Raw genomic sequence first — 26133 nt, 5'->3', positions numbered from 1 at the left:
ACAAACACCCATGCCTTTTACGGGATTCGAACCCCAGCGGTTCGTTACGGCAGTCAGCGTCGCTAGCCTCTATCCCGGTTAAAGGGTTCAATTCTTAAAACTATCCAAAATAACCCTTGAAAAAAATCTGAAAGGTTTCAGATTTTAAATTACGTCCAAAGAGGCGTTTTTTTAACGTTTTGTGAGTTACCTTTATTTATTAAATATCATGTTCTTTGCACTTAAACCATGAAATTCAGTTCAATAGCAATGTTGCAAAATAATTTTAAAATGAGCTTATCTTTAGTATTTCCAATACACAGTTCCGCGCGCTGGAGATAAAAAGGTCCCCCCCCCCCCCCTCCGTAGAGTGTTGCCATTGTTTGCTTTTAAATCGTTGAGTTTGTTACTCAAGAATTCGTTAAAGTTTTACAAATATGAAATCGATAATAAAACAAATTACAAATTTCAAATTTGGTCTTCCACATGCCCATATTCGAAGGAGGATTACGTCATTCAAAATTCGATGGCTCTAGGTACCGTTGTTTTATCACAATGGGAGAAATATACCTACATTTATGCAGATTTTTCATTACTTAATCTCTTCAAATATATTGCAGGACTCTAACATTTGGTAGCAACAGTTTGAAGAGTGAAACGGATATTTATAGTGATTCAACACAAAACGAAAACAATAGTCTTTCAGGGACAAAGCCCCTTTGGACTAAAAATTTGTCTACTCTTTATGTAAATTATTAACTGGAAAGTATGAAGTTATGAACTCATCTACTCAAACAGACCTTTTTTGCAAATAAACGTTTATTTATTTACAATTATATGTGTTGATGTACCAGAAATTTCTAGAGTCCGTTTTTGTCGTTTTAGATATTCTCCAAATCTGTCTTTCAGAATTTGAGTTTGAACTCTTAAGTATTAAAATAAAATCGGAGGAATTTATTTACATAATGGCTTACACTTTAGGATGCCTAAGACAATTAATGCTTTACTTATTTATTGCTTAAGAAGTAATAAAGTGAAACTGTATCATTAAAAATAATTATTGTGCAGGTTCTTTAGATTTCATTAGAATCTGTTTACTATTTTGAAGAATCTATCAGAGTATAGAACATTTTTAATTAACATTTTTAAGCATTACGTTACGAAATATTAACATTGAAACATTTTTAATTCAATATTTTATTTTATCAATTTTCTTATGAGTTAAACGATGCTTGCAAATTGAAACCAACTTTATGTAACCATCCTTTTTTTAAGAAAATTGCTAAAAAACCCTGGATTTCAAAAACATGTTTTGACGCTTGATTACTGAATGGAGTTATTCCTTTGTTTGTAAAACAAAATACGCACTGCTGTTTCGATTCTGTAATCAAGTGGGCGAGACAGTTATGTATTGCTATTTAAGTATCATGGAAAAAACAAGTGATATTTTTATGAATATTATGTTAGAATTTCCCTTAAATATCGTTAAATAAAAAATATAGTTTAACGCTTAGCTATAATGCTTAGCACTCGAAAAATGTTTCTCTTCCTGTATAAAATAAAAGACCTGAAACACGTGCATTTAAATATTTATTTTAATGCATAAAAATATCTTATCTACACAGAACAAGAATATGGCAAGGTAGGAATTCCTCCATTTCCAATTTTATCATGAATAAAAGTTCTTTAGTGGACAGAATCCGTTAAACACTTTTGCAGATTATCATATGCCAGATGCAAGCAAGAAATTGGTGACTTAATGCTGATGATAAAAATCATTTATATGATGTAATGTTTGACGGAAATTAAATTCTTATTACACTAAGAGGAACTTTTTTAAATATTGTTATCTCGCTGGACATGCAGAAATAAAATTCGAGGTTTATATAAATTAAGATAGTTTCATATTTTAGATTAATCTGTTTTATAACTATTAATTTCTGTTGATAAGTTATTTAACTTTTTTTAAATGTAAGTCAATTATTTTGTATCTCTTTATAAAAGTCTTTCCTTTGCTTTTTTACATTCTAAATGTACTGTGCAAAATCTGAAACACTTGAAATCAATCATTTTCTCACTTTTGCAAAGGATGATATAGCTACTATTACCAATGAAATATCTTACAAAATTTCACTAATGGATACAACAAAATAATTTCTTTTGTTAAATGCATCCAAGAAAATGGTTACATTGGCAGCTAATTTCATGGCAAATAAAACTGGTGATGTAATTCGTCCTGAAAGGAATTAATCATCGTAACTAACACCAGATACGAATCCTTTGAATCTCTTTCTCTGTGATTTAAACACACAATAACAAACAGTTCTTCAAAAACTGTAACTAGTTAAGCGTTACTGTTATTAAATAGAGCTATTTGCTTCAGCTCGTTAAGAAAGCATGAGAAATGATTTCAGCGTAGTTCCAATAACACAGGAACAATTCCTTAATTTCACTCTGTAGAGTTTGTTACCAGAACTGACATTTATCAAATAACAAACCATGCATGGCATAGTTATCTCTGTGTTCAGGCGTAAGTTATTTTGCTTCGCCTTTTTCGTCCGTCTTCTTTGTTTGTAGTACTGTCATCATCATCTCTACCTTTTTCGTATCCTTGATGATCATCAGAATAATAAGGTGGATTACGGAGGATTTTCTTCTTTTGGCGCGAAGATTGTTTCACTTTCCCTTTCTCTGGCACATTTGGTTTATACAAGTCTTTGTTCTTTCCATAATGCTTCTCGGATTTCTCGCAGTCTACATTGTGCCACCATTCGCAGACAAATGTTTCTTGATTGAAGATGGTTCCATTCGGGCAAAGGAAACTCTGTACACGTCCCTTGTCGCTACATTGGTGATAAACCTGCAAAAATGTAAAACGAAATATAATGACAGCTTATATAAAAATTATCTGTCCTTTCAATAATGATTACTTTAAAATATATTCTTTAAGTTCTTTTTACTCTTTGTCAATAACTATCGCAATTGTATGTCTCGATTACCACGCAGCACTTATTTTTCTTCACCTCATTTGAGACTACTGTTCAAGTCAGTCTTCATGCGTGCCCTTTTTATGAAGCAAAACGCAATAAACCAAAATGAAGGGGAGGAAAAAAACAGGGTCTCGACATTTGCCGCAGCTGTAGGTACTATGGTTATGAGGCAAGCCTGGACGAGGAAAAATTACCCCGAAGTGTCTGTTGTAAAGTAACAGATAGCAAAGATTTATAAATAAAATTTCAGGTAAAAGTCATATACAAGGGAATTACATGTAACAATCAGATTACCCCGGTCCTTGGTGGCTGTGTTTCATGCATTTCAAGGGATTCAAAGATAAAAAAAAGTTTACAGAAGAACTAAGAACCTAAATGTAAGAAACTGAGCAGAACTCTGTGCATCCAAGTGATTTGTCTATTGTTTCTCCTGTCTTCTTTTATTGGTTGGATGGTTAACTGATTCTGACAAAGTGTATGAGCAATATCTCCCTAAGAAGAAATGTCTTAATGAATGAATTTTGCCAAAGAAATTGCTTCGCACTAGCGTTACTATAACTCCATGCTTTTCACTGTACACGTATCACAGAACAAGTCATCAATGCTCTGCGATAGTGATTTTAAAACGAAAAAGTTATTCGCGTATGCGAATGACTACTATTTGATATTCTATATGTAATTTCGTTTGTTAGGCAAATTGTTGCAGTCAACTACGGATGGTAAGTAATTCTGCAACCAAGTTTCTTAATGTATAGAGCTGTCAGAATGTATTTCAGAAATTATAATTTTCGCATAAGTATTTATAAAACAATTAATCATTTCAAAATATTTAATGCAATTTTCATAAACGATATTAATTTTACTTATTTTTATTCGTTATAGGTTAGTGATCAAGTCTTAGTGAGTTAATTATCACGCCATTTAATTGTGAAGCATAGGGAAATGTGAGTCCACACTGAAAAAGAAAGGAAATCGCAAAAATCCAGAAGTTTTATGAATTTAAATTTTACAAGGAGATTGATAAAAATGGAATTTAGCAAGATTCATGACTCAGATTTGTGAGTAAAAGCTAGAAGGTTTTGGCAATATCCCGTGGGCAAAGGATATAATATCTCTGATTCTCCTCATGCTGCAGTTTTGGCATTATTCCGTCTTTTGACTGGACATGATTGCCTCAATCGCCTATCTCCTTCACATTATACTCAGACATTCCCCAGTATGTTCTGTTTGTGACTTTGGACAACCTATGGACAAAAAATATTTAAATACGTGCAGAAAACTTAATATGTAGTTTTAACTCATTCTCCCGAAAGTATTGGAAAGCACGGCTGCTATTCGCTTAAGTATCAAAAACCAGATATTTCCAAATAAATGAATAATTATTAAGATTGCACATATTTTACAACATAAGAAGCCACTGACAGTTCATTTGAAATGACTTTAGAGCAAAACATGTTGCTTTGTTTCATAAAATTCAGAAATAATTCACTAAAATGTTTCGAGCATTAAATAAACACCAACACTATTCATTGCTTATATCTTAACTCTAAATAATGAAACGATAGAACTAGAGCCTTCCTCTAAATAAAGCATTAACTTTCTTAATGAAGTAATGAATCGTCTAAATTATGCATCAATTAATCAACTGATATATGCAACAAGCAACCGACTGAAGCAAATGTGGATTGAAAGAATCAACTGAAGTAAGTCTTTGGAAACGTTTCATTTTCCTGAAGAATGACAAAATTTTCAGTTACCTCTACGTGCTTTCAGTGATGAATGAAGAACAATATTCATAAATTTAATAAATCGCATCTAAAATAAATTCTCTGAAATTACATATTTTTCCCTGTGCAACAACTCTTCGCAACGCCTAACAATAATTTCCGTAATTCGTGAAGTAAAAGAAAAATAGGGATGATTCATAATACATTTTTATTATAAATTAATTTCTAAAATTAATTTTCAAATGAAAAAGAGCAGTTCGAATTTCACTGAAAAAAGGACATATTATGTTACTAAATTAATTTATTAATGTGCATGAATTAGGTTTTAAAATTTAACGACTTTTAAGAAATTTTTGAACTATGCATGGATACATGTTTTAGGAATAACAAAATCATTAAGGGAAAAAAGTTCAACCTTTACGAAAAAGGCCTAATATAGAACACTGAGTTGAGAGTAGATTAAGTCATTAATCAATGAGGCATTAATTAATGAGGCAATTTACAATTTAAAATAAATTAACTTTAAAATGTATTCCCTCTACATATGCAAAGAGTTAAATTAATTTTGTTTAACTAACTGATTGATCTAAAACTGGCTATGGTTTAAAAATAAGTGTAATTTTTTATGCTGCTATTATATTCTAATTTGTTACCACGTATGTCTTAACCGGTGTTAGATGTTCTCAGTGCTTAGGTGGAAGTAAATGCCAAAATTAAAAAAATTGAATAGATATGCTATTTATTCGGGGGTGACCCCTTCTTTTCAAAGAAAATATGCCTCATTAATTATTTAAAATCAGGAAGACTTTTTTGTTCTTTATTAAAGATCTGTAAAATATCAATGCTCTCGTTTTTCATTTAAAAAATACAGATTTTGAACTGCGTTTGTTGAATGAAAAGGCGGCAACAATAGATTTTAATCCCTTTATCATATTAATTTATCATTTATAATTTCTGAGAAAAAATTATTCATAGAATTCTAAGACTTTACTAAATAAAACTTGCTATTTAAAAACTATTTTTGTTTGAAAAATTCATACTATTTTTAGATGTTTCTGAGATTTTATGTTAATTATGAGTAACCTTTACTATAACTTCTTTCCGTAGTCCTCAGCAGAATGCAAATTAGTTATTATGTATTTAAGCCGAGGGTTAGAGCTAGAGCGTCTGACAGCCTCTTCTTGTTATTATTTATTATCGTTAACTCTGCCAAAATTATTCCGGTTTTAGCATCTTGCTAGAGCTTGAGTTTAATATATGCGCCGATAGACTTGAGACAGTTTAAGTAATATGATGTATGTACAGCCTCAGATTACGTTATCAACGCTTGAATTAAACTTTATCCTGTGTTAATTTAAATACTCGCAAGTAGCGGAGGTTCGTCTGTCGCGGAAGTAATGCATTCTGTTCATTTAAGAATAAATTAAATAAAAAGATTGTTTTAACCTTCTGAAGACTTGTCTTTGTTTCAGACTAAAGAGACAACTCATTTCCGGCATGACATTAAAACAAGCTTATAGACATCGCAAAACTCTTACAAGTTGCAAAATGAAGAGGACAGAAGTCCAACAGCAGTAGGAAAAAAATCTGTAAAATTCCGAGATGGAATATTATGTACTGCAGAAGCAGCATGGAGGATCTAAAAACAATTGTTGGCTTATAAAAGAAAAAATTATAATTATTCGAAGAAAATAGGCATTTCTGTACATTTAATTGCAGGAAAAGATTTAACCTGCTTACTGCAGTGAACTAATATATTCACCTTAAAAGTTATGCGTTTTCATGCCATGGACGACTATACTCGTCAATTCACTGGAATATTTTTTGACAATAGAATGGTATTGTCTGCATTGTGATGGTATTGTCTGCGTTAAAGGCAGCTAGCAGATTAGTTTCTCCAGAAGTTTTAGGCCAATGTTTCCTTCGGGCTTTATTCTGGTTGTCTGCATTAAAGACAAGTAGCAGGTTAATTTCACTACGGTTTTAGGCCACTGCTTTTTCGGGCTTTTTTCTGGTTAGTTCCTCGAAAGAACAAATATTCCTTTTCCCCTGAGATGCTCACTTTTCGCAAAACAACTATTGGAAGAAGGAACCAGATAACTTCTGATGGTGCCTTGGAATTTTGTTTGGCAATAGTTCTGAAGACAAAAGTGAGTCAGATTACAATTCCGATAGTATATATGAACATAAATTTTGAAGCCACGTGGCAGAGAATCTGAACGAAAGAACGCTGTGCCTAAAGTTTCAATAAAGATTTAGAACGTAAGTCTAAATGTTGAAAAAGGTCTGTAAGTTATATGCGTCGGGGCGGTTAATCGGTTAATGCGGAGGATTTTACAAAGTAGCTTAATATGGCAAGGAACTTACAAGGAGGATTTCCTTGCAAGTCAAAAATAGTTTTTTTACAATGTTTATTTTTTACACATCCTTTTTTAGATAAATTATCTAAAGAATGAGTAAAATTTCTACATGCTTTATATTTTGCGAGAGTAGACTTGCGTATTTTTGTCAAAATATTTTAAAAAGATGTTCAATGTAAAAGAAATAGTATTTGATATAGCACGATATTTATTACTCACCTGGCACCTGTGTTCAACATCAGCATAAAATCCAGGCGCCTTACTGTCACAGGAAAACCGGATATGTGGTATTTCTTTCAAAACTGGGTAATCTTTACCAGCTTCTCCGGGAATAGCAGCAAGATTAGAATCTTCGTAATCTTCGTAACTGTCTGAAAGGTTTTCTTCTCTATAACTGGTTTCTGCATTCATAGGACTATACTTAAATTTGAAATCGGTCTTTGGTGGGATAACCTTTGTCAAGTTTTTCTTAGGAGCGGTTTCGTAAGCCTTGTAGTCAAAGGCTGGTGCTGTCTTAGGAATGTAGGATAAATAACTTCCCGGCTTTTGGATTTTAGGTAAATCATAATACCTTTTACGAGATCTGTATACTACACCTTCTACTCTCTTTGGTGGCAACGTTTCTCTTATAAGAGATGCTGGTTCTCCAGGATTATCATTACGAGTGTAGTACTTAAAATTTTTTATGTCATGAGGAGGTTTCGAAGGTGCATACGTATCGGATGATCTTGGTGCTTCACCGTAGCTGTGTGGGCTTGAGTTAGTGGAAGAACCTGTCGTATAAACTCGCGTTTTCTTATTAGTTGGCTTATATGAGTCTTTTGATGAATAACTTCTGGGACTATATGGGGCTTCTGAAGAATAATCTTTTGCATAACCACTTTCTTTCGACGATTCATCTGGGGACACAACGTATGATTTTGATTTTGTTACTGATTTTGTATAAATTTTGGGAATATTAACACCAGCTTCTTCGGATGAATGATCATGATCGTAATAATGACTGGATTCAGTAGATGCTGGATAGTAAGATTGATGTTGATCTTTATTGTAGGTAGGATTATAAGACTCCGATACGTAACCAGAGGAATGAGATTTCGGTGGATAACTATCTTCCCCACTTGTATAGCTATTAGTACGTTCTTTACTGTGATCATCATAGTCATCGTTATAGGTGGTTTTTTCAGCACTGCTTTTTGTATATGGTGGCAACGGTGGGTATCTAGGCTGTTCGTATTCATCATAAAGAGGAGCTGGTCTTGATGGTTTATAATTTTTTTTGGCAGAATGGTGATCAGGTAAATCTAAAGTATCCCTATGGGCATGACTGTAAGGGAGCGATGAAGAACTTAGTGAATTTTTGGAAGCTGTTTTTGCAGATTTCTTGTTTGAGTACGATGAAGGCGTTGCATCTTCCGGAGTTAGCTTAATATGTTCTGCATCGTTATATGATGCTGGTTGTGAAGGATCTGAGTAGCTATAATGTCCTGTAGGTGTTGAACCATATTGATCCGAAGAATAAGTTGGGTATGAAGATCTGTTACTAGACTGATAATATTGTGGCAAATCTTCTGGACTAGTTGACTGTCTGTAAAAAGTGGGAGATTTAGATGAAACAGGATTCGAATGATATGATTTCTCTACACTATCTGGTAAATGTTGCTTGTTCGTAGTATCGGGATAATGACTGCCGTAAGTTTCAGGCAATGGAGTATCAGGGAAATTCTTAGTAGGCTCATCATACGAAGTATGTGAAGCTGGCTTACTATGATAATGAGGATCATGAGAATCGTATGATGTTGGATATCCTTCATAAGATGGTGTTATATAACGGCTCCTGTGTGCCGAAACAGGATATTTTGGTTCACTGTTATGTGATGTAGGTGTTTCATAAGAATTAGGTTCACCTTCTTCATGATAGGAAGATTTGGGGGCATCATATAAATACGGTTTGGGTGAGGTTCTATATTTCAGGCTTCCATCATTTAGTGAATCTGTGTTGGGATAAGTGTTGTATGAGGGACGGGAGTTATAAGAATTTTGTTTTGTCAGATAAGGATCAGATAATGCTCCGTAAGTATAAGGCTTAGATGAACCCCTGTAGGATTCGCTATGAGCAGGGTACGTTTTCTCCTTATAGGAAGATGTTGGAGCATAGGTATCTTTAGGATAAGGATCTCTGTATGCCGTACTATACGTGTCCGGTTTATCATCATAAATACCTCTTGAACTTTCATATGAACTGTGAGGAAGAGTTCCATATGAGGGAGATGAACTGGGATACTTCGGTCCGCTTTTATAGTGCGACTTTGGTTGGTCAACATAATTATATTTTGATTCATATCTTGGACCGTATGTTACGGATTTTGGCGGATTATATTCTTTCTGATCGTTAGAATATGGGATAGAAGAAGTAGATTTAGAGTAATATTCAGGATTTGGAGAATTTTTGAAGTCACCAGTTTCCACATAAGAGGAATGTGGTGTAGGGATGTCTCTTGGCTTCTGATGATACCCATTATCTTCTTGAGATTGTCCATATGAAAACGTTTGAGAGGAAGGATAGCTATTAAATGGTTTGTAGCTCCCATACCGATATTTATTATCGTAATTTGGAGGAGAGTTTCTTAAACTGCCATCGGAAACGGTGTCTTTATTGTACCTACTTGATGGATTATATTCAGGATTTGTATATTCGCTTGATATATCTGGTACTCTTGAACCACCGTTATTATACTGGCTAGCATTATGTGCCGAAAACGATGACAGAGGTGGAGCCGGCTGAGATGGATATTTAGTTCGAACTGGTGTTGGATATCCAGGATTCGAGGAATATGCACCTCGAGTGGGTAAATAATCACCTTTTGAACTGTCATAGACTTCCGCAGAAACTGGATATGTGATGTATTTTGGTTTCTCTACGGTAACCCCATTATCAGTCTGGATATTTTTAAAATCTTCTGGGCTCAAAAGGATATATCCTAGTTGTTTATCAACTGGCGCTTTATGAAAAATATTTGGCGAATATGCTCGTACACTTGTTCTATATGTAGGCGAGGATGACTGTTCTTCGACTTGTAAGTCTGAAATAATAACATCACTTTCTTCCGGTTTTGATTCATCAACAGTTATGATTAATGCCTGAAAAAATAACATTCTTTTAAAATGGGTTCGCATACTAAAAATTTACATGATTAAAACTGACTGATCTTTACTGCTTTACTGAAAATTCCCATTGTGTCCACAAAATTTCTTACACGGCCTTTATTTTCTCATTGTTTCCGTAGATATAAACTTTCAATTCCAAAAATATTTTAAATTACACCCGCATTCGTGTGTTCAGATTCTTAAAAAGTTAATTCTGTAAATATTACGAAATTTAACTTTTAAAAAATTCCTCAGGTCCTTATAGTTCTGTTTAGTAAGAGTTTACACTTATTGTGAAAAATATAATACAAAAGTTTTTGACTTCCGTAAGACAAAAATTGACCGAGATAATTAACTTAAAAATTTAGAATACTTGCGGCTATTTAAAGCTTGCCTTGAGGGGTCTGTTAAAACATAAAATTAGACTAACTTGAGTTTGATGTCGTTTCCTATAATATGATTTAGTGACAATCTTTTGTGATTTACCAATGTTATAATATTATATTACGCCATTGGTAATACCTAATTATAATATATAATATTATTATTTCATATTATAATTACACATGGTTTGCCGTAAAAACTTTCAGACGAATCCAATTTCGAACGTTTCAAATACTAAAACTACGTTATTAATATTCTCAGTGAGTTTTATTATTTTATAATCATAATCCAAAAGTCATTTAAAACGTTCCTTTAACAAGAAATAGTTTTCACTTTTAATTTATGTAAATAATGCTATGGATTGACTTTATGCTTGTCACTTAATCTATTAACATCAGAAGTTTTTCTCCTCAGACGGGATAACGGCTGCCATATCGAAGGTCCCGGCCTCGAATCCCGATGAGGACATAGATGTTAATGCATAGTGTCTTTGCGGCACGGAGACACTCCAAATATATGGCTAGCTGAAAGTCCTCTCGTGTGGTTTGATGGAAGGAGAGAGAGGTGGGAGACCCCCGGTTCATCGGCCAAGGTGCATTCTCTCAAAATTGGGGTGGAAGTAGAAGTCCAACTTGATGAAACTCTGGCAACCATTCCAAAAATTAGAAGTCTTTTCATAAGGTTATATAGTACTTTTTGCTGTGTACAAATGTAAATATTGCACTTTTCTAAAGGAATTAATCAAACTCGAATTTAATTATTAACCGATTCTTCAATGAAAATTGAAATGACGGCCAAAAGCGCAAAATTTTGAAACAAAATATGTTTTTTGTATGTCAAAATATGTCAGGTTTTGCCGTATGCCAGTCAAATATTTTGTATCGTATTTTTTGTAATGAGTATAAAATTTTCTGAAATATAAGTATATAAATCTAGAAATCGGATAAAAATCAGATTTTGTAATTTTTACAATTTTGTTTTATAATACAAATTTGCTAAAACAATAACATTTGCATCATTCAAATGGAAATATATTTTTACCAATAACGTTACGAAAATAACTGCGGTATAAGGACTTTTTAGAACATGTCGTATTGCAACGTAGAATGAAAACAGAATATAAATAGAATCTGATGTGAAATGAGTAAATAAACATATAGTACATTTTTAATCTGTACCTGATTTTCAAATTCATTTCGAACCCATTTAAGAAATTAATAATTTGCGCTGCACTGGAATTCAGCAATTTGTATAAAAATTTTAGAAACTTTGAATATAATTATGAGGGTTGAAAGTTTTTCAATTGTTAAAATGCTTGAACTGTTGTTGGATTATATAGCAAAATTACGAAGTTACATTTCATAGAGTTTAAATTAAAAATTTCATGTTAGTCACTCATTTCTATGCCCACACGTTAATAAATGTAATAAGAATATTAGAGAATTTAAGTTAATTCCCAGAATTAAATTCCAGGCTTATTAGTTCTAAAATTAGTTTACCAGAATGTAATTTTTATTATAAATTATGGAATTCAAAATGATTAATAAAAATAATAATGCTATTGGAAGCCCAAATCCATTAAAAGTATTCTGAGACTACTATACATTTTTTTGTTAAAATATGCATATGGCTTGAAATAAAACATCTCGCAGTTTACCTGAATTAAGATACAAGCAAAAAAATTCGATTTAAGGTATAAATTAAAACTAGCATATTATTATATAAAGCACTTTCCACTTATGAAACATTACTTTAATTTAACTTCATTTCATATTTGTGTATCCATATAAAAAGGGCATTTATAGAAGGAGGGATTCGAAACGATTGACTTACTTCAAGTTTTTTTTTAATTTTTTTTTTAATTTCCATCTCACGTAAGCAGACATAATACATGAAATGAACGAAACACTTCCCAAGTTTTACTGTGAGTGTTTTATTTTACTTCATTTAGTTACACAGAAAAGTGCAGAGATCATAATCAAATTCTTGGTCTGGCCTTTCCTTTTTTATAGTTTTTGTAGTAACAGGAAAGATTTCGAAATCATTTGGCAATTCAAGAAAACGCATCTCAAAGGTATTTCTAAAGTAACATAGAAAGTAAAGTTTTTAAAGTAACACAGTGCACTATAGAAGAGACGGTGACCTAAGAGCTATGCGTGTGAAAAGAAAAAATGATAAGGCGGAGAATTTGGCAAAGGTAGCAATAGCATGCACATTCCCAGTTACTGAACATATTCCAAAAAGTAGTGAAAAGAAAACTTAAAGCGACAACAGCTGGCAAAGGCAGTGGGATACAGAGATACCTGGGCCTATCACACATGACTATTTCCACTAGTCTAACCCTAAAGCTAGAAAGGTCCATGCTGACCCAACTGTACACTAAGCACTGCTCTACAACTGCATATGTTTGCATAGATGTACTCTGCATCTACATATGTTTGGCCTTAGAGACTCGGACCAAGTGCTCCTCAGGTAAAGTAGGCAATTTGAGATATTAATTGTATGAGTGCATCTTAATGCAGGACAAGTATCTCTCAGAACCCTCTGAAAATAATCTTCAGACCTAGAGAGCTCTATAAGTGGAAAGTGAAAAAGGTTAAAAGAAAAGCTCTCGTAACTGCATATATTAATGCTAATGCTGATAATATTTAGGCCTTTCGCACAGCATATTATTCTGGACTGTCTATTGCGATGCACAGTCTCACATAACGTTTAATCCTGAAGCTCCTATATTTTCTTCACGTTGTCTAAACCGTTGATTTGTAAATAGTATGCACATATTTTTGTAAATTATTATTTTGATGCTTGCATACGATCTATGAAAAGTTTCTATAATATATGGTTCAGTAAGTGATTCTATGAAATTGATTAAATAATCTTCAAATTCATGCAGTGCAACTTTTAAACTTATGATATACTGTTCACTTGAAGCAACAAAGTATTTCAATGTTTCCTTCAAGTGCCTTATATGTCCATGTAATATGTCCTCCCGGACCTTGGCCGTGGCGTACAGACATTAGTTGTTTCCTCCAGAGAACATGCAATAGCAGCTTAAGTATAATAGCTCGCCTGTCGTCCACATGAGGCTGTAGTGTAGAAAAAAAAATGGGGTCATCGGGTAACTGCTATAAATTCATTGCTGCAGATCGGATCAATTATTTTAACATAGCCTGTATAATTTTATCGTCTTTTCATTGCTCATGTTATAAAAAAAATAATCACACAAAAATGAAATTAAAAAGCAGCATTTTCGCTTTCATATTGATTACTTGCCTTTCTGTGTTTACAAATTTCAGACGTAAAGTCATTTGAAATATGATCAATCATTTTAATATACATAAATTTTATACTTATAAATTTTCGAACGACAGAATGGGAAATTTCTCAATCTGGTAATGCATTTACGACATACTTCTTTTGACTCCCACAAACATATTAACATTAAATAACTTAAAACAAGGCATGGGTGAATTTAGGTTATTATCTTTCAAAACGTATGGGATACAGGTTCCAACAAAAAGACAAATTATTGAACGGCTTAACAAAAATATCTCAAGAGCTGCAAAAAGATTTTCATATTTATTAACACATAATCTGTATTACTATATTGTCTGTCTGTTATATTGTCTATATTGTTACTTTAAAAGCAAAAGTTATTTATTAACAGAAAACGTATGGTGGCATACTTATTGAAAATATTACGTCTGTTTTTTAAAACCTACTTTTTTCATCTGATAAACTTGGTACCGACTAAGAAAGAGTGTATTCAAAATATCGTTCTAAAATCGTTTGTTCTTGTTTTACATTTTTATATATTTCAACCAAAAAGCGTTTTGCATAAATATTTATTCTTCCAGCGACAGAAGGCTTGAACACCATGTTCCTAAATTACCAGTAATTTTCTGTCATGTAATAAATTCTTTTATGCAAATAAAAATTTAAAAAGTCCACTTAAATCATTTTTATGTTGTGTATTTGATTTGAATTTTGTGCATTGCATTTGCTAATAAGTTAAGTTTGAAGTCAACTGATAATAAGAGAGCAAACGATCCGAAAATTCAGTTACAGGTTGTGGAAATCGTGAACTTTATACCAAAAGTTTCGTTAAGAATGGCTGTCATTGTTGCCTGCTATCATTGTTACATCACTTTATTCAATTTTGTTTCGAACGCTGTCATGTTTTAAAATAATAATTTTCAATTGTTCTAGCTTTAAGTCCGCATATTCAGTTCAATTTAATATGCAGTCACATTCATTAAAAATCTGTCAAGAAAAATTTTTAAGGTCACTTGCGCATTCACACTTTATTCATTTTTTGGTTTTACGTCACATTCCATATCAGTGGGTTCTGAAGGCAATATACAACCCGCAATCCGAATTCTGTACACCCGGGTTCTAAATCAATGAAAAAGTAAAATGAGCTTATGGCTCTTAACAAAAGTAATATGCAAATTAATTCATAGGATATCTGCTCCGTGTAGTAATAGAAGTATTTTAATTATAATACTAAACTAAAAAACTAAACTCAGAGGACTTAGAGAGTCATGGTCGGCAGTGCCCTGATATCTGCTTTCTAAACCGTGGGCTCCGCGGTTCATGAGCATATGCCCTGGTCAAGTGGTCAGCTTGTCGTCGGGCCCCCGGTGTTTAGTTTCCAAGCGAACTTGGTACTCATTTTTTCGACCCACTTAAAGGGTTGAAAGGGTGAGTCAGCCTTTCCCAGCCCGGGGATCGAACCCCGGACCTGTGGTGCTGCTACGCTAGCCACTGCGCCACCGGGCCTCAATTATGATACTAATATTTTTAAACTTCGAGTATGATTTATAATTTAAAGGATGAATCACAACATCTGAAGTGAAATTAAATGAGGATTTGTTTAATTACCTGCAATGCATACAACCTGCGCAAACAAATACACGCTATATAAATAGAAATTATATTTAATCGAATTCAATTCCAATAATTATTCAATTCCAATTAATTATATTTAATTCAATTCCAATAATCGCTTATTAAATACTTTTTTTAAGCAACAACGTAAGCCTGCGCTTCTTTTTTGGTTCAATGAGAAGTAATAAGGAAATTTTCGATAATTTTATGCAGCCACATTTACGTACCTAAAGCGATAAGGACATGTTCCCATTAACTTCGCCGAAATTTTCTTTGAAGTACTGGTCTTAATATTGGTTTATAACTGACCTGTAAGACATTCGTTTGTACCTCCAGTGGATGACACTAACACGTGAGAAAGTTTCTTAAGGTTAAGATATCGAAGGGGCATTACGAACTTAAATGCATTTGTAATGAATTCACTTTAATGTAGAACTAACTTAATGCGTAACATAAGATTAACTTAAGACACTGCTTGTTGCCAATTTCCATATATGAATATGAAATATTAAAATTAATTAATTAAGTAATAATAATTAAGTAAGTAATATTAAAATTCTAAAATTTCAAATTTAAATGCAGTGATCGAGAGTAAAAATAGTGCTCTTACCTTTTTAGGGGTCTCTTTTGAAAACCCAGCTGTTACCAGTGCTGCAAAAAGAAAGAAAATGTACAGAATGTATTTTATTACAGACCATTTTTTAAGCAGTTATATTTTCCATAGAATGTAAATCGGCTTCTGTAAGAAAATAAAGTTTTTTATTTCTTGATGAATGCTTATAAATAGTGCATTATGAAAAAGTGAATATCCACAAACTATCTCAAGCGCATTAACTTTGCGTTAAAAATATTTTGCCGAAAGTGTTCGCATATTTTAAGTGAAACATCCTTCTATCGTATTTAGCAACCTATGATCAATTCTAATTGATACTTCTGTGCAACATTTCGCAGGTGTATTTCAAAAATATAAAATTAACGTGCTTTTGAAAATCAGCAAAATAGACTAAAAATATACAGGATAATATCACAGTTTCATGAGGCAAATTTAAAAGTAGAATCCTGCAATTTCAGCAGAATTTAATTTCTCAAAATAAGTAATAAAATATCAAAAGGAAAAGTTAGCTGAAGTTAGATGAATTTAAAATTCCATGCATTATCAATTGGCTGACTATTCTTTATCATATAGAACCTTCAACACGTACATCAATAAAATATATGGCGAGCTGATTTACCTATTGAGAGCTGCTGATGACCAATTAGAACTAATGGTAATTATGAATAAACAGCGCGATCCAACGTCCATCCAACGAGGATAAATTATAGAGGCTAAACATGTTGGACTTAGACACTCATAAGTGGTAAATGTATTGGAGACTTCATTTATGACTGTGGAAACAGTAGACTGAGAGTATGGGAATAACTAAGACCAGCCGAGGTCCGTTCGTAAGTTAGTCACTCAAGCTATACATCTAGATGTGAATACGTACTTAAGTAACATTCACATTTTTTTTAAAAATTTTAGTTTGAGTTTCTAATAATTAGTTCAGTAAAGATATTGCGAAAGATTTTGGATTCGTTACTTGGGGAAAAGCAAACGACGGTTATATGCCTAAGATAAAAGATGCCTTCATGAATTTCCTACAGAAACTGTGTTTGAATTACAGATGGGAAACCCATCCATGCAATTAGTAAGAAATAGAATCTATACCCGATTATCGTAGCCAAAGCGTATTTCAACGTTTCATCCATGCGATTCCTTGTAAGCCATACAAAGTTTTGGATCACAGTATATTTAAGTACTTTGTTAGTTTGATATATTTTATTTCGTGAATGAAGTAAATGTATTATTCAAATGTAATTATAATAAATAAATCAATTTAAAGATTAAAGTAAAGGCAAATATACTGCACATACTCATGGATTATGGGTGGAAATATGTTAAGTAAACAGATTTATTTGATTTGGCAAAGCAATTTTCTTAACGGACTATTTATTAACTCGTTTCATGGTGGAATATTTAAAATGTAGCTCGGCATGGCATTTATCATAAACATCGTTAAACTATTAAATCATACAATATTTAGCAAAAAAAGGAAAATAAGCACCCAGAAAGCAGTTATCCAAAAGTGAAGAAATTTATTTATGTGTAAGGTACACGAAGAAGGAAAGAAATTTCTCTCTTCGATTCATTATAACAATATCTGGTTTATTCACTTGGTAATGATTAATATCCTGTTGAGGATAGGACTATGGGGCTGTTTATTCGAAGAAAACAAATACAAGAGTAGAAGAAAGAATCATTATCACCTTTGAAGGATATTTTGAAAAATATTTCCCATGAAGCATGTGGAAATATTTAAAGAAGCGGAATAAATGTTAATGGTTAATGGATACTATCCACTTACACTTAAAAATAGATAAACTTCTGTGAGAATCAATCGAAGAAAGAAAATCGAAAGAATCGAAGAAAACAAGTACAAGAGTAGAAGAAAGAATTATTAACACCTTTGAAGGATATTTTGAAAAATATTTCCCATGAAGCATGTGGAAATGTTTAAAGAAGCGGAATAAATGTTAATGGTTAATGGATACTATCCACTTACACTTAAAAATAGATAAACTTCTGTGAGAATCATGGAAGAAAACAGTAAACAAGTTTTTACAGAAGCTTCTAGTCTTCAAAATACGAATAAAAATTTCCCTTACCAAATAAAACTAGGAGATTCATCCGCCTCGACATCATTGGTTCAACTATCTGTTAGTTTGGTCATGGGATACCTGAAAAGACACAGTGATCTTTGAATTTTGAAACGAGGAAAGCTATTTCTGAACATTAAAACCATATACTTTGGGTACAATAAAATATACTCTTCGAAAGAATATGGAGAAGTAAATTAAGTAATATCATTTTAGCACGTATGTACACATAGAAGCCTAAAATGTCCCATTTTTACAAAATTATTATAAATTGTTAAAATTTACAGTTAAACAATGTAAGCATTTTAATGAAGTGATGTTAGTACGTACACATTAAACGAGGCAAAACTAAAATCTTGAGTTATTTCAAAATTAAAATCTTCCGAAACAGGAAACATTTTGAATAGATTTACTGTTTGAACTAACATAAACATAATATTATATAGCATTACAGAGGTTTCATACAGATTTCTCAACCACATTTTCGCGCAGAATTTTCTTCTGTATAAGATAGGTTCGGGGGCCAGCACATGACATCAAGCTAATTCCATTCCTTAGCATGGAATTGGCGGAGTAACAACAAGTTTTAAGTAAACAACCCCTTTCGGTTTAAAATTTAATTTGTTATGAATTTTTTAGCTCAATGTTAACTATAAAGAGTACTAATTTTATTAGCCTCTTCTCCCACACAATGAGCAATGATATCTATACGTGCTCATGTACTCATTTTTGTTATGTTCTGATTTGAAAATATCGTATCGATCATGGTATATTCTCTGGTCGTATAATATTTTGGATTTACAAATTAATGATGTAACAATTAATGACTGTGTTTTTAAAAACAGCATATCATTAGAATCCCGGATAGGATGTACAGTGTTACCATACATTAATTTTTATATTCGCTATATAATCTATAAGTTCTATATTATTTCAATAAAAATAATACATAGTGTTAATATTTGACGACAGCATTCTGTTAAATGAAAAATGAATAAGTTCCACAAAAGAGGAATGAACACAAAATTTAGGTGTGAGGATAATGCATTTAATTGCTCATAAGGAAAACTTTTCTCGGTAATAAGCTTATTTTCGTTGCATTTAGATAATCCCGAGAATACATTTAATGCTTATAAATGTAATATATTGTTCTCAAGCACATGCCAATTTTAAATACCAAGTCTGAGAAATTTTGGATTACTCCATTATACATTTTTTACGAAAGTTTGTTCAGAATTTTAATAGAATATTACTTCCAGTTTATCAATTTTAGCCCAAATCTAACATGTTGTTTCTATGAATATAAAAATCTTAAACTCAAAAATAGGAAAATTATGGATCGTATCTTAAAGTAGGTTTTCATTAAAATCTGTTATGTGGTTCAGGCAAAGTATCACTTCCAGTTGTCCAAAAAAGACTGTTATGGACTTCCTGTAAAGCACCACTTCTGGTTGTCTAGCTTACCAAAAATTTAAGCAACTCTTTATATAAATGTAGAAAGCTTAAATATCGAGGTTTTCAGAAGTTCCATTTAAGTATTATAGCCAACGAAACATTGTCGCCTGCATACACACAAAAAGACAGATATCATTTTAAAAACAGTGAAACCAGTTGTGGACCTAATGTGTGCATATTCACTGTAAATTTACTATTGAATTTTCGGACAGAAAACACTAGCTCTTCAATTAGATATTTTCATGTATTTCATATCAAAAGATAAATATGCGAGATCATTTTTCGAGAACCTTAGATTTTTATATGCATTAAAGAAACATTAAATGTTTACAAAAGTTTATTCTAAATGTTGAAGCTAGATTGGGAAAAAAAAAAAAAAAAAAAAAAAAAAAAAAAACTAGGCATTGTTCCATAATTTTTTTCTTTGTCTTCTGCTTAAAGTAGGTTTTCCTGTATTATACTTCTTCAGTCATTAGTCATTGCATATTATTAATAACAGTTTAAAAATCTCAGCAAATACCTTATATATTTATTACTTCGATCCTTCCTCATATCGATATAATCGAATCATTTTCTAACTGAACTATTGAAACTTTGAATAAACACTCTTATATACCGTTAAACATAAAAGCTTAAAATCTTTAATCCTAAAGATTGATGCAGCATTCAATAATGTAAATATTTTAGAGCGTAGAATTTTAATTTCTTGCAAATGTTTACTCTACACGTCTAAATTATGAAACTACAGATGCTATCACTATTATGATTAATTAAATTCAAGTTCGATTAAATGGCAAGTAACCATCAAAAATATAAATTCTGATGTTTTAGCTAAATTTGTACAGGCTGGAAAACATAATCAAAACAAATATATTATTTTTAACGAATACACCGTGAAAACATCAGAGTAAAATTTGAAAAGAAGAGTCAAACTATTATCTCTTTTCTTGAAGTCCGTAAAAGAAAAAAGAACAAAGCTTGTGCAGACGATAATTAAAATTCATGATAAATTTGGAAAGTGTTATACAATCGCAATTTACGTTAACATTCTAAAAAACGTCTAAAGTCTTTATTGGACCCCCCAAAATTAAAATGAATCGTAAATTAAGCTGTTTGAAAAATGATTGTGAAAAGGGGTTTACTAAAATTGTAAGCGAATTGAGGAGATACTTATGGATGTGAAAATACTTCAAAGAAATCTATCTGTGTAAATATACAAATTTTGACCTACGAAAATTTCAGTTTACTGCCGAAGACTCGGTTTATTAATAAAGCTGTTGTAAAATAGGAAGAGAAAGGCGCAAATGGAAAACTTAAAATTAGGCTAACAGGAACCTTATTTAGACATACATTTGAAATATAACTAAAAGTTTTTTTCTAAAATTATTTAGTTTTGTTTAAAATTTACGCCAAAATAAGGTTGCTGTTTCGACTAATTAAAAGTTGTTTTTAAAAGAGGACACTTCATATTACGGATTAAACAATTAAAAGTTTGTTAAATGGATACATGTCATCCATTCAATCCAAACCATCGCTGGAAAACCGTTTAGAGGCAAAGCATTCAAGACTTATTGGAGAAATGTATGAGTAGTTTAATACAAGCCGTTAAATGTGCGTAAATAATTTACGAGCATTGGAACTTTTGTTAGAAGAGTTAGTTGATGGCGAAGAAAATGAATGCTTCTACCGATGACTGATATTTATCTATTCCGGCCATGTCGCAATGTGCAGTCGATTGGCAAGAATTGTATCTGCTATTTAAACCTCTGTATAAAAAAAACGTTATGCCGAAAGGTTCATAAGAAAGACCTTTTCAAAAAGAAAAACCTATAATTTGTGTCTCTTTAATTTCATATTTTATAACTGTGGAGTGGTGTCATGTATACAGACCAGATAAGCTTCACTTTAAACACTAGTTCCTAGTGCTGTATTATCTATTAAAACGAGAAATTCAGAATCGGTTTCTTAGGAGGTCTATGAACTTGTCATGACTTGGGAAGGTAGTATGATAAATTATAACGCATCCCTGCTCGGAATCCACAATAACAACCAAGCCACAGCGAGATGAAGTCTTAAAATATTTCAAGAGTGCATTTGACTTGATTTTTCTTAAATTCAAGATAAAAATCTATCATCAGAAAAATATACTGAATTTATGAAATGGTTGCATATTTTGCACATTCACCGAATAAAGTAGCTAGATAAATCTTCAGATATAAATTTTACAGAAACCTCCTCTGGCCTACGAAATGAGTTACTGCCAAGCATGAAAAACTTCTAGAAATTTTCAAGACTTAAAATCTAAGTTAACGTAGGAGCAGAAGTAATTCCCTCAAGTTTAATTAATGTTTTAAATTCTAGTGTGAAATCCTTCGTAACAGCTGTGCTGGAGAGGGGGATGATAACATAACCTAGTAAGCTATAAAAATTGAGTCTCTTAATTTTATTTCAAAACCTATTTTTACTCATTTTTCCAACACTTGCATGTGAAATTTTTGTTTAAATTTCGTTTGTATTTATAAATAATTCCTTATAATGGTGCTATTTATTGAAGCAATACTTACAATTTAAACAGACTGCACTGAATATGGTTTGAAAAACTCTTTTCTTATTAATTATGGACGCCTGATTGGTTAATCAATAAGCATTCTTTAGAAGCGAGAATTTTGAAATTTTGACAAATTTTTATCAGTAGGTTGTAATTTCCTTTTGTAATTTTGCATACAATCCTTTTTTAATAGGAAAGCATAAATTAATAATGCATTTTTGTAGTAATAATGTGAATATTTTCCTTTTCAAAGCTTTAAAAACATACATTGAGAGCATCGGATTTTCTCACGCTTTCAGCTGCAGATTTAACCTGTTTGCTAAGATAAAGGCAATGTAAAAGAGCGGATGAAAGCACTCATTTCCATTTTTCTCTTCTCGTTCTTATTGCGAGTTCAGAAAAGGCGAAGACATATTTCTCAACCGCATTTCTGATCGATAAAATAGACCATTGTCTTTAAAAAAGAATGTCTTTTGTACTATCTGTTTCATGTGAAATTTATCAAAGGAGCTTCTTAACGTACAATAACAGTAAATCAGGTACCGTAGAGATAAGAACCGGAGTTCCCAGAGATTGATATCAGTCCTATAGAGAAGTAGTAGGTATTCAAAAAGTTTAGCACTATTAGGATCGGATTATGCGAGATAATTCACAACAGAAAAGGACAAGAAAGCATTGCGCAATTTAAATATTTAAGATTCTGGGGAATAAAATGGAATATTTTTTTTCGCTTGTGGTTGATAACTAGATACAGTGCAATAGGTTGTCAGCATATAATTACTATGGAAATAATAAGCATAAGACTTGGAACTTCCCTATAAGTATCTCCAGATAATTTCGGTTTTTTATGAAGATGGTTACTTCGCAGAAGACTATCAGTGATATTTTGTACTATTATTTAATGGTGTTGTCAGAAATATTGATCACATTCAGAGGTGGTCGTCTGTTGAAGATTGTAGTCGTGTTGGATTTAATTGTAACATTCACGAGGTTGGATTTTCGAATCCAACCTCGTGATAGGTTTACAATATCTCACGAAATAGGTTTACAATATCTCACGACATATCAAAATATCATTTCAGTGTGTGACCTTTTGAAACATGTCAAGAAATCAATACTCTGAAGAAAGAAAGGAAGTTTAATTCAGAAGTTCCGGAGGAAGGAAGTTTAATTCAGAAAATACAAAATTTTAGCTAATGGTGAGCAAATAGAAACGGCGCATGTTTTCAGAAGCTGCCCATAGTTTTCAATATGATCTGGTAAACAACTAAGAAGGTAAATGAAAATGCATCATTAGAGGTCAAAACTCATCTCTGCGTACGTCACGTAAACGATAAGAAACTGTTTCTTTAAGTAAATTAAAACATTTTCTCAACCACTATCCTTAATTTTGTCGATAAACCATGCAAGTTTCAAATGTTTGAGGGTTAGTTAATGCTTATAACGCTAATAAAAGCTTAAGCATCAGCCTTTTAAATAACTATTATAAAAGAAAAAGTATACTGTGATTTTATGAGTTCTACTAATGTAATTTTACGTGGTCTAATTAGTGTAATTTCATAACAATATTTAATGATTTTAATAATGAATAAACAGCGTTACGTTTTTATAATACTAATTTGATTAATAGTTTGATTCCAGAGATTTTAAATTTTAAATGACGTAAAAGTTATACAATGAAATTTCGTAATGACAATTACTTTTAATTACACTCAAAAAGGGACTGGAACAGATAAAAAGGAGTTTTGAAGCATTTTATTTTTCAGTGCCTAAAAGCATCTTATTGACTAACAATTAAATGCGGAGAATGAAATATGGATCCGCTCATTTCTTTACTTCAAATCTTCTTAACTGTATCTGTATTAGTTTTGGTATGGTATATTTTATTTTTTAATGCATATTTTCAGTATTGATATTAGGTCAAATACCAATTTTTTTGTTTGATTTTACTGAAGTATTCGATGATAAAGGTTACAATGGTAGTTCTGTAGCTATCATATATAACATTTTTGTTGTAAATTTCATTTTTTCTCTACCTATGCAACGAACCATCACAAAAAATATACAAAATTCCAATAAAAGACCTTAACGACAATACTATCAGATACAATAGCAGATACAAAATGGGTATTGAAGATTTCCTATACGAATCATTAACACGGATCAAGCTGGGCACGACAATTACATCTCAGTCCTCAGTTACAGTGTAACAAGAATCCTCGAAGAAGGATTTGTCGCGAAAAAGACGATAAAAATTAAAATATATTCTATATCAAGTAGTATTTTACGTCGTTAAAAGCTCTTTTACAAATTTCGAATACAAATTTTAATTAAAGTAGTTATCAACTACAACTGTTAATTAGTTATATCGATAAATAAAATGTATTTTTATTTAAGTCAATCAGATGCATTATTAAGAAAGTAAAAAATTGCAATAAAATCTTTATTTATCGCCTTATATAGCTTAGTTTGTTAATCAGCAACAGGTAGAATAAAAGACACGCTAAATATCTTATAATTTGTCGAATGGCAAAACATTGATGCAAGGAAGGTAAAAGTATATTATTTCAGGCAGTGGAAATATAATACCTTTGAGCCAGTGAGTTTGTTGAACAAGATTTGAAAGATAAATATCTCGCTCTCTGCCGAACACCTTGGAATGACAACATCCTGGAAAGCATTCCATTTCTAGCTGTGGCAACATATTGCTTTTAAATTATTCCCAAGTTTGTTAGCCAAATATTTATTAAGTTCACACGGAACGTAAACTAAATTAAAAACAAATTTGAAATTCAAATTTCAGGGTTTGAGGTGCACAAGTCCGGGTACAGAACTACACATTTTCAAAATTTCATGTTTCTAGGTACCACCATTTTTCCACACTGCGATACATTCACATTCAAATTCTTTATTTCTTAATACTAGCTGCTTGTACCAGAAAGGTAGTTATAATTAAAAAAATAATGATTTTAATGAGTCCAGCTAGAATAATTTCATAAAATTATTTTACGATTTTATTAATCAGACAAAAGTTATTCATATATTGAATTTGCCTTGTTTTCCTTTGAGATGCAAAGCACATTCGCCTTATCTATCAAAACAGATTTTAAAAGTTTATGCATAAAATGCGCCGTTTAGAAAAAAAATGAAATCCAGATGTTTTGATAACTATGTCAAATCTGTAGTAGACCATTGTGATTTCAAGCAAAGGTTGCTATTTGCTTTCAAAAAGTTGCATCCTAGGTTGCTTAATTTACTTGTTTCATTACAAATATTTTAGTCTACAACTAGTTTAGACGTCACACAGAAATCCTTTTTCTTTGCAAATATGTGTACATTAGCATATTTGATAAGACATATAAATTAATTTACTATGTGTAACGTGGAGCTTCACGGGGGTATCCTTGGTGCTGTTTGGTAATAATTAAGAGTACATAACAGTTTAAACTTTCGGATATCGAGATAGTTCATGTTTTGATCTAGATGTAGATACACGACGTTCTACAACACACTAACTACTTTCCACGGGAAACAAATATCCGGTGATGTCATATTTCACAAGCGCTTTCTTGGGAACTTTTGTATTAACAATAAAAGCGGTTTTTAACAGGTAAGCAATAATAATTACTAAAGAATTCAAAAACATTACAAATATTAAATTTACTATCATAATATGAAAGGTTTCTTTCAAACTTTGAGAAATATAAGGAGTTTCGAGACGCTATAGCAGATGTTATTCCTTTAAACTCTTATGTTGTGCTAAAATATGTGTATATATGTCATGAAAGAAAAGAGAAGAAATGTTATTTTATAGTGTTAGGTTACATTCAATATGATAAGCAAAAATAAACGTTTTTTAACATGTCGGACGAAACAGCGTTCACTAGAAATTAAGTGGATAAAACTGTTGAAAGATTGTAGTCAGATGCAAGTGTGAATCCCTGTGAATAAACTAG

At 31.8% G+C, this 26133-nt stretch overlaps 1 protein-coding gene across 2 annotated transcripts in view; it reads right to left on the bottom strand.

Annotated features, from left to right (window-relative positions):
- Nucleotides 1–1556: 1556 nt before the first annotated feature.
- The window catches only part of LOC118187998 (uncharacterized), a 46826-nt gene continuing 22249 nt past the window's right edge, over nt 1557–26133 (bottom strand). For both annotated transcript variants that reach the window (XM_035358324.2, XM_035358323.2), the window contains exons 2-5: nt 18184–18255; nt 16088–16128; nt 7276–10197; nt 1557–2839 (exon numbers count right to left, since the gene is read on the bottom strand). In XM_035358324.2, coding sequence (XP_035214215.1) covers nt 2504–2839; nt 7276–10197; nt 16088–16128; nt 18184–18220 — 3336 coding nt within the window. In that variant the 5' untranslated portion in view covers nt 18221–18255 and the 3' untranslated portion in view covers nt 1557–2503. The remainder of the gene's footprint in view (nt 2840–7275; nt 10198–16087; nt 16129–18183; nt 18256–26133) is intronic.

This window comes from Stegodyphus dumicola, chromosome X2, assembly GCF_044657685.1.
Source record: "Stegodyphus dumicola isolate Sdum_Otavi_A_Nest chromosome X2, ASM4465768v1".
NCBI classification, from domain to species: domain Eukaryota; kingdom Metazoa; phylum Arthropoda; class Arachnida; order Araneae; family Eresidae; genus Stegodyphus; species Stegodyphus dumicola.
The sequence above is the reverse complement of the archived record's forward strand: the minus strand, read 5'-3'. Positions and strand labels throughout refer to the sequence as shown.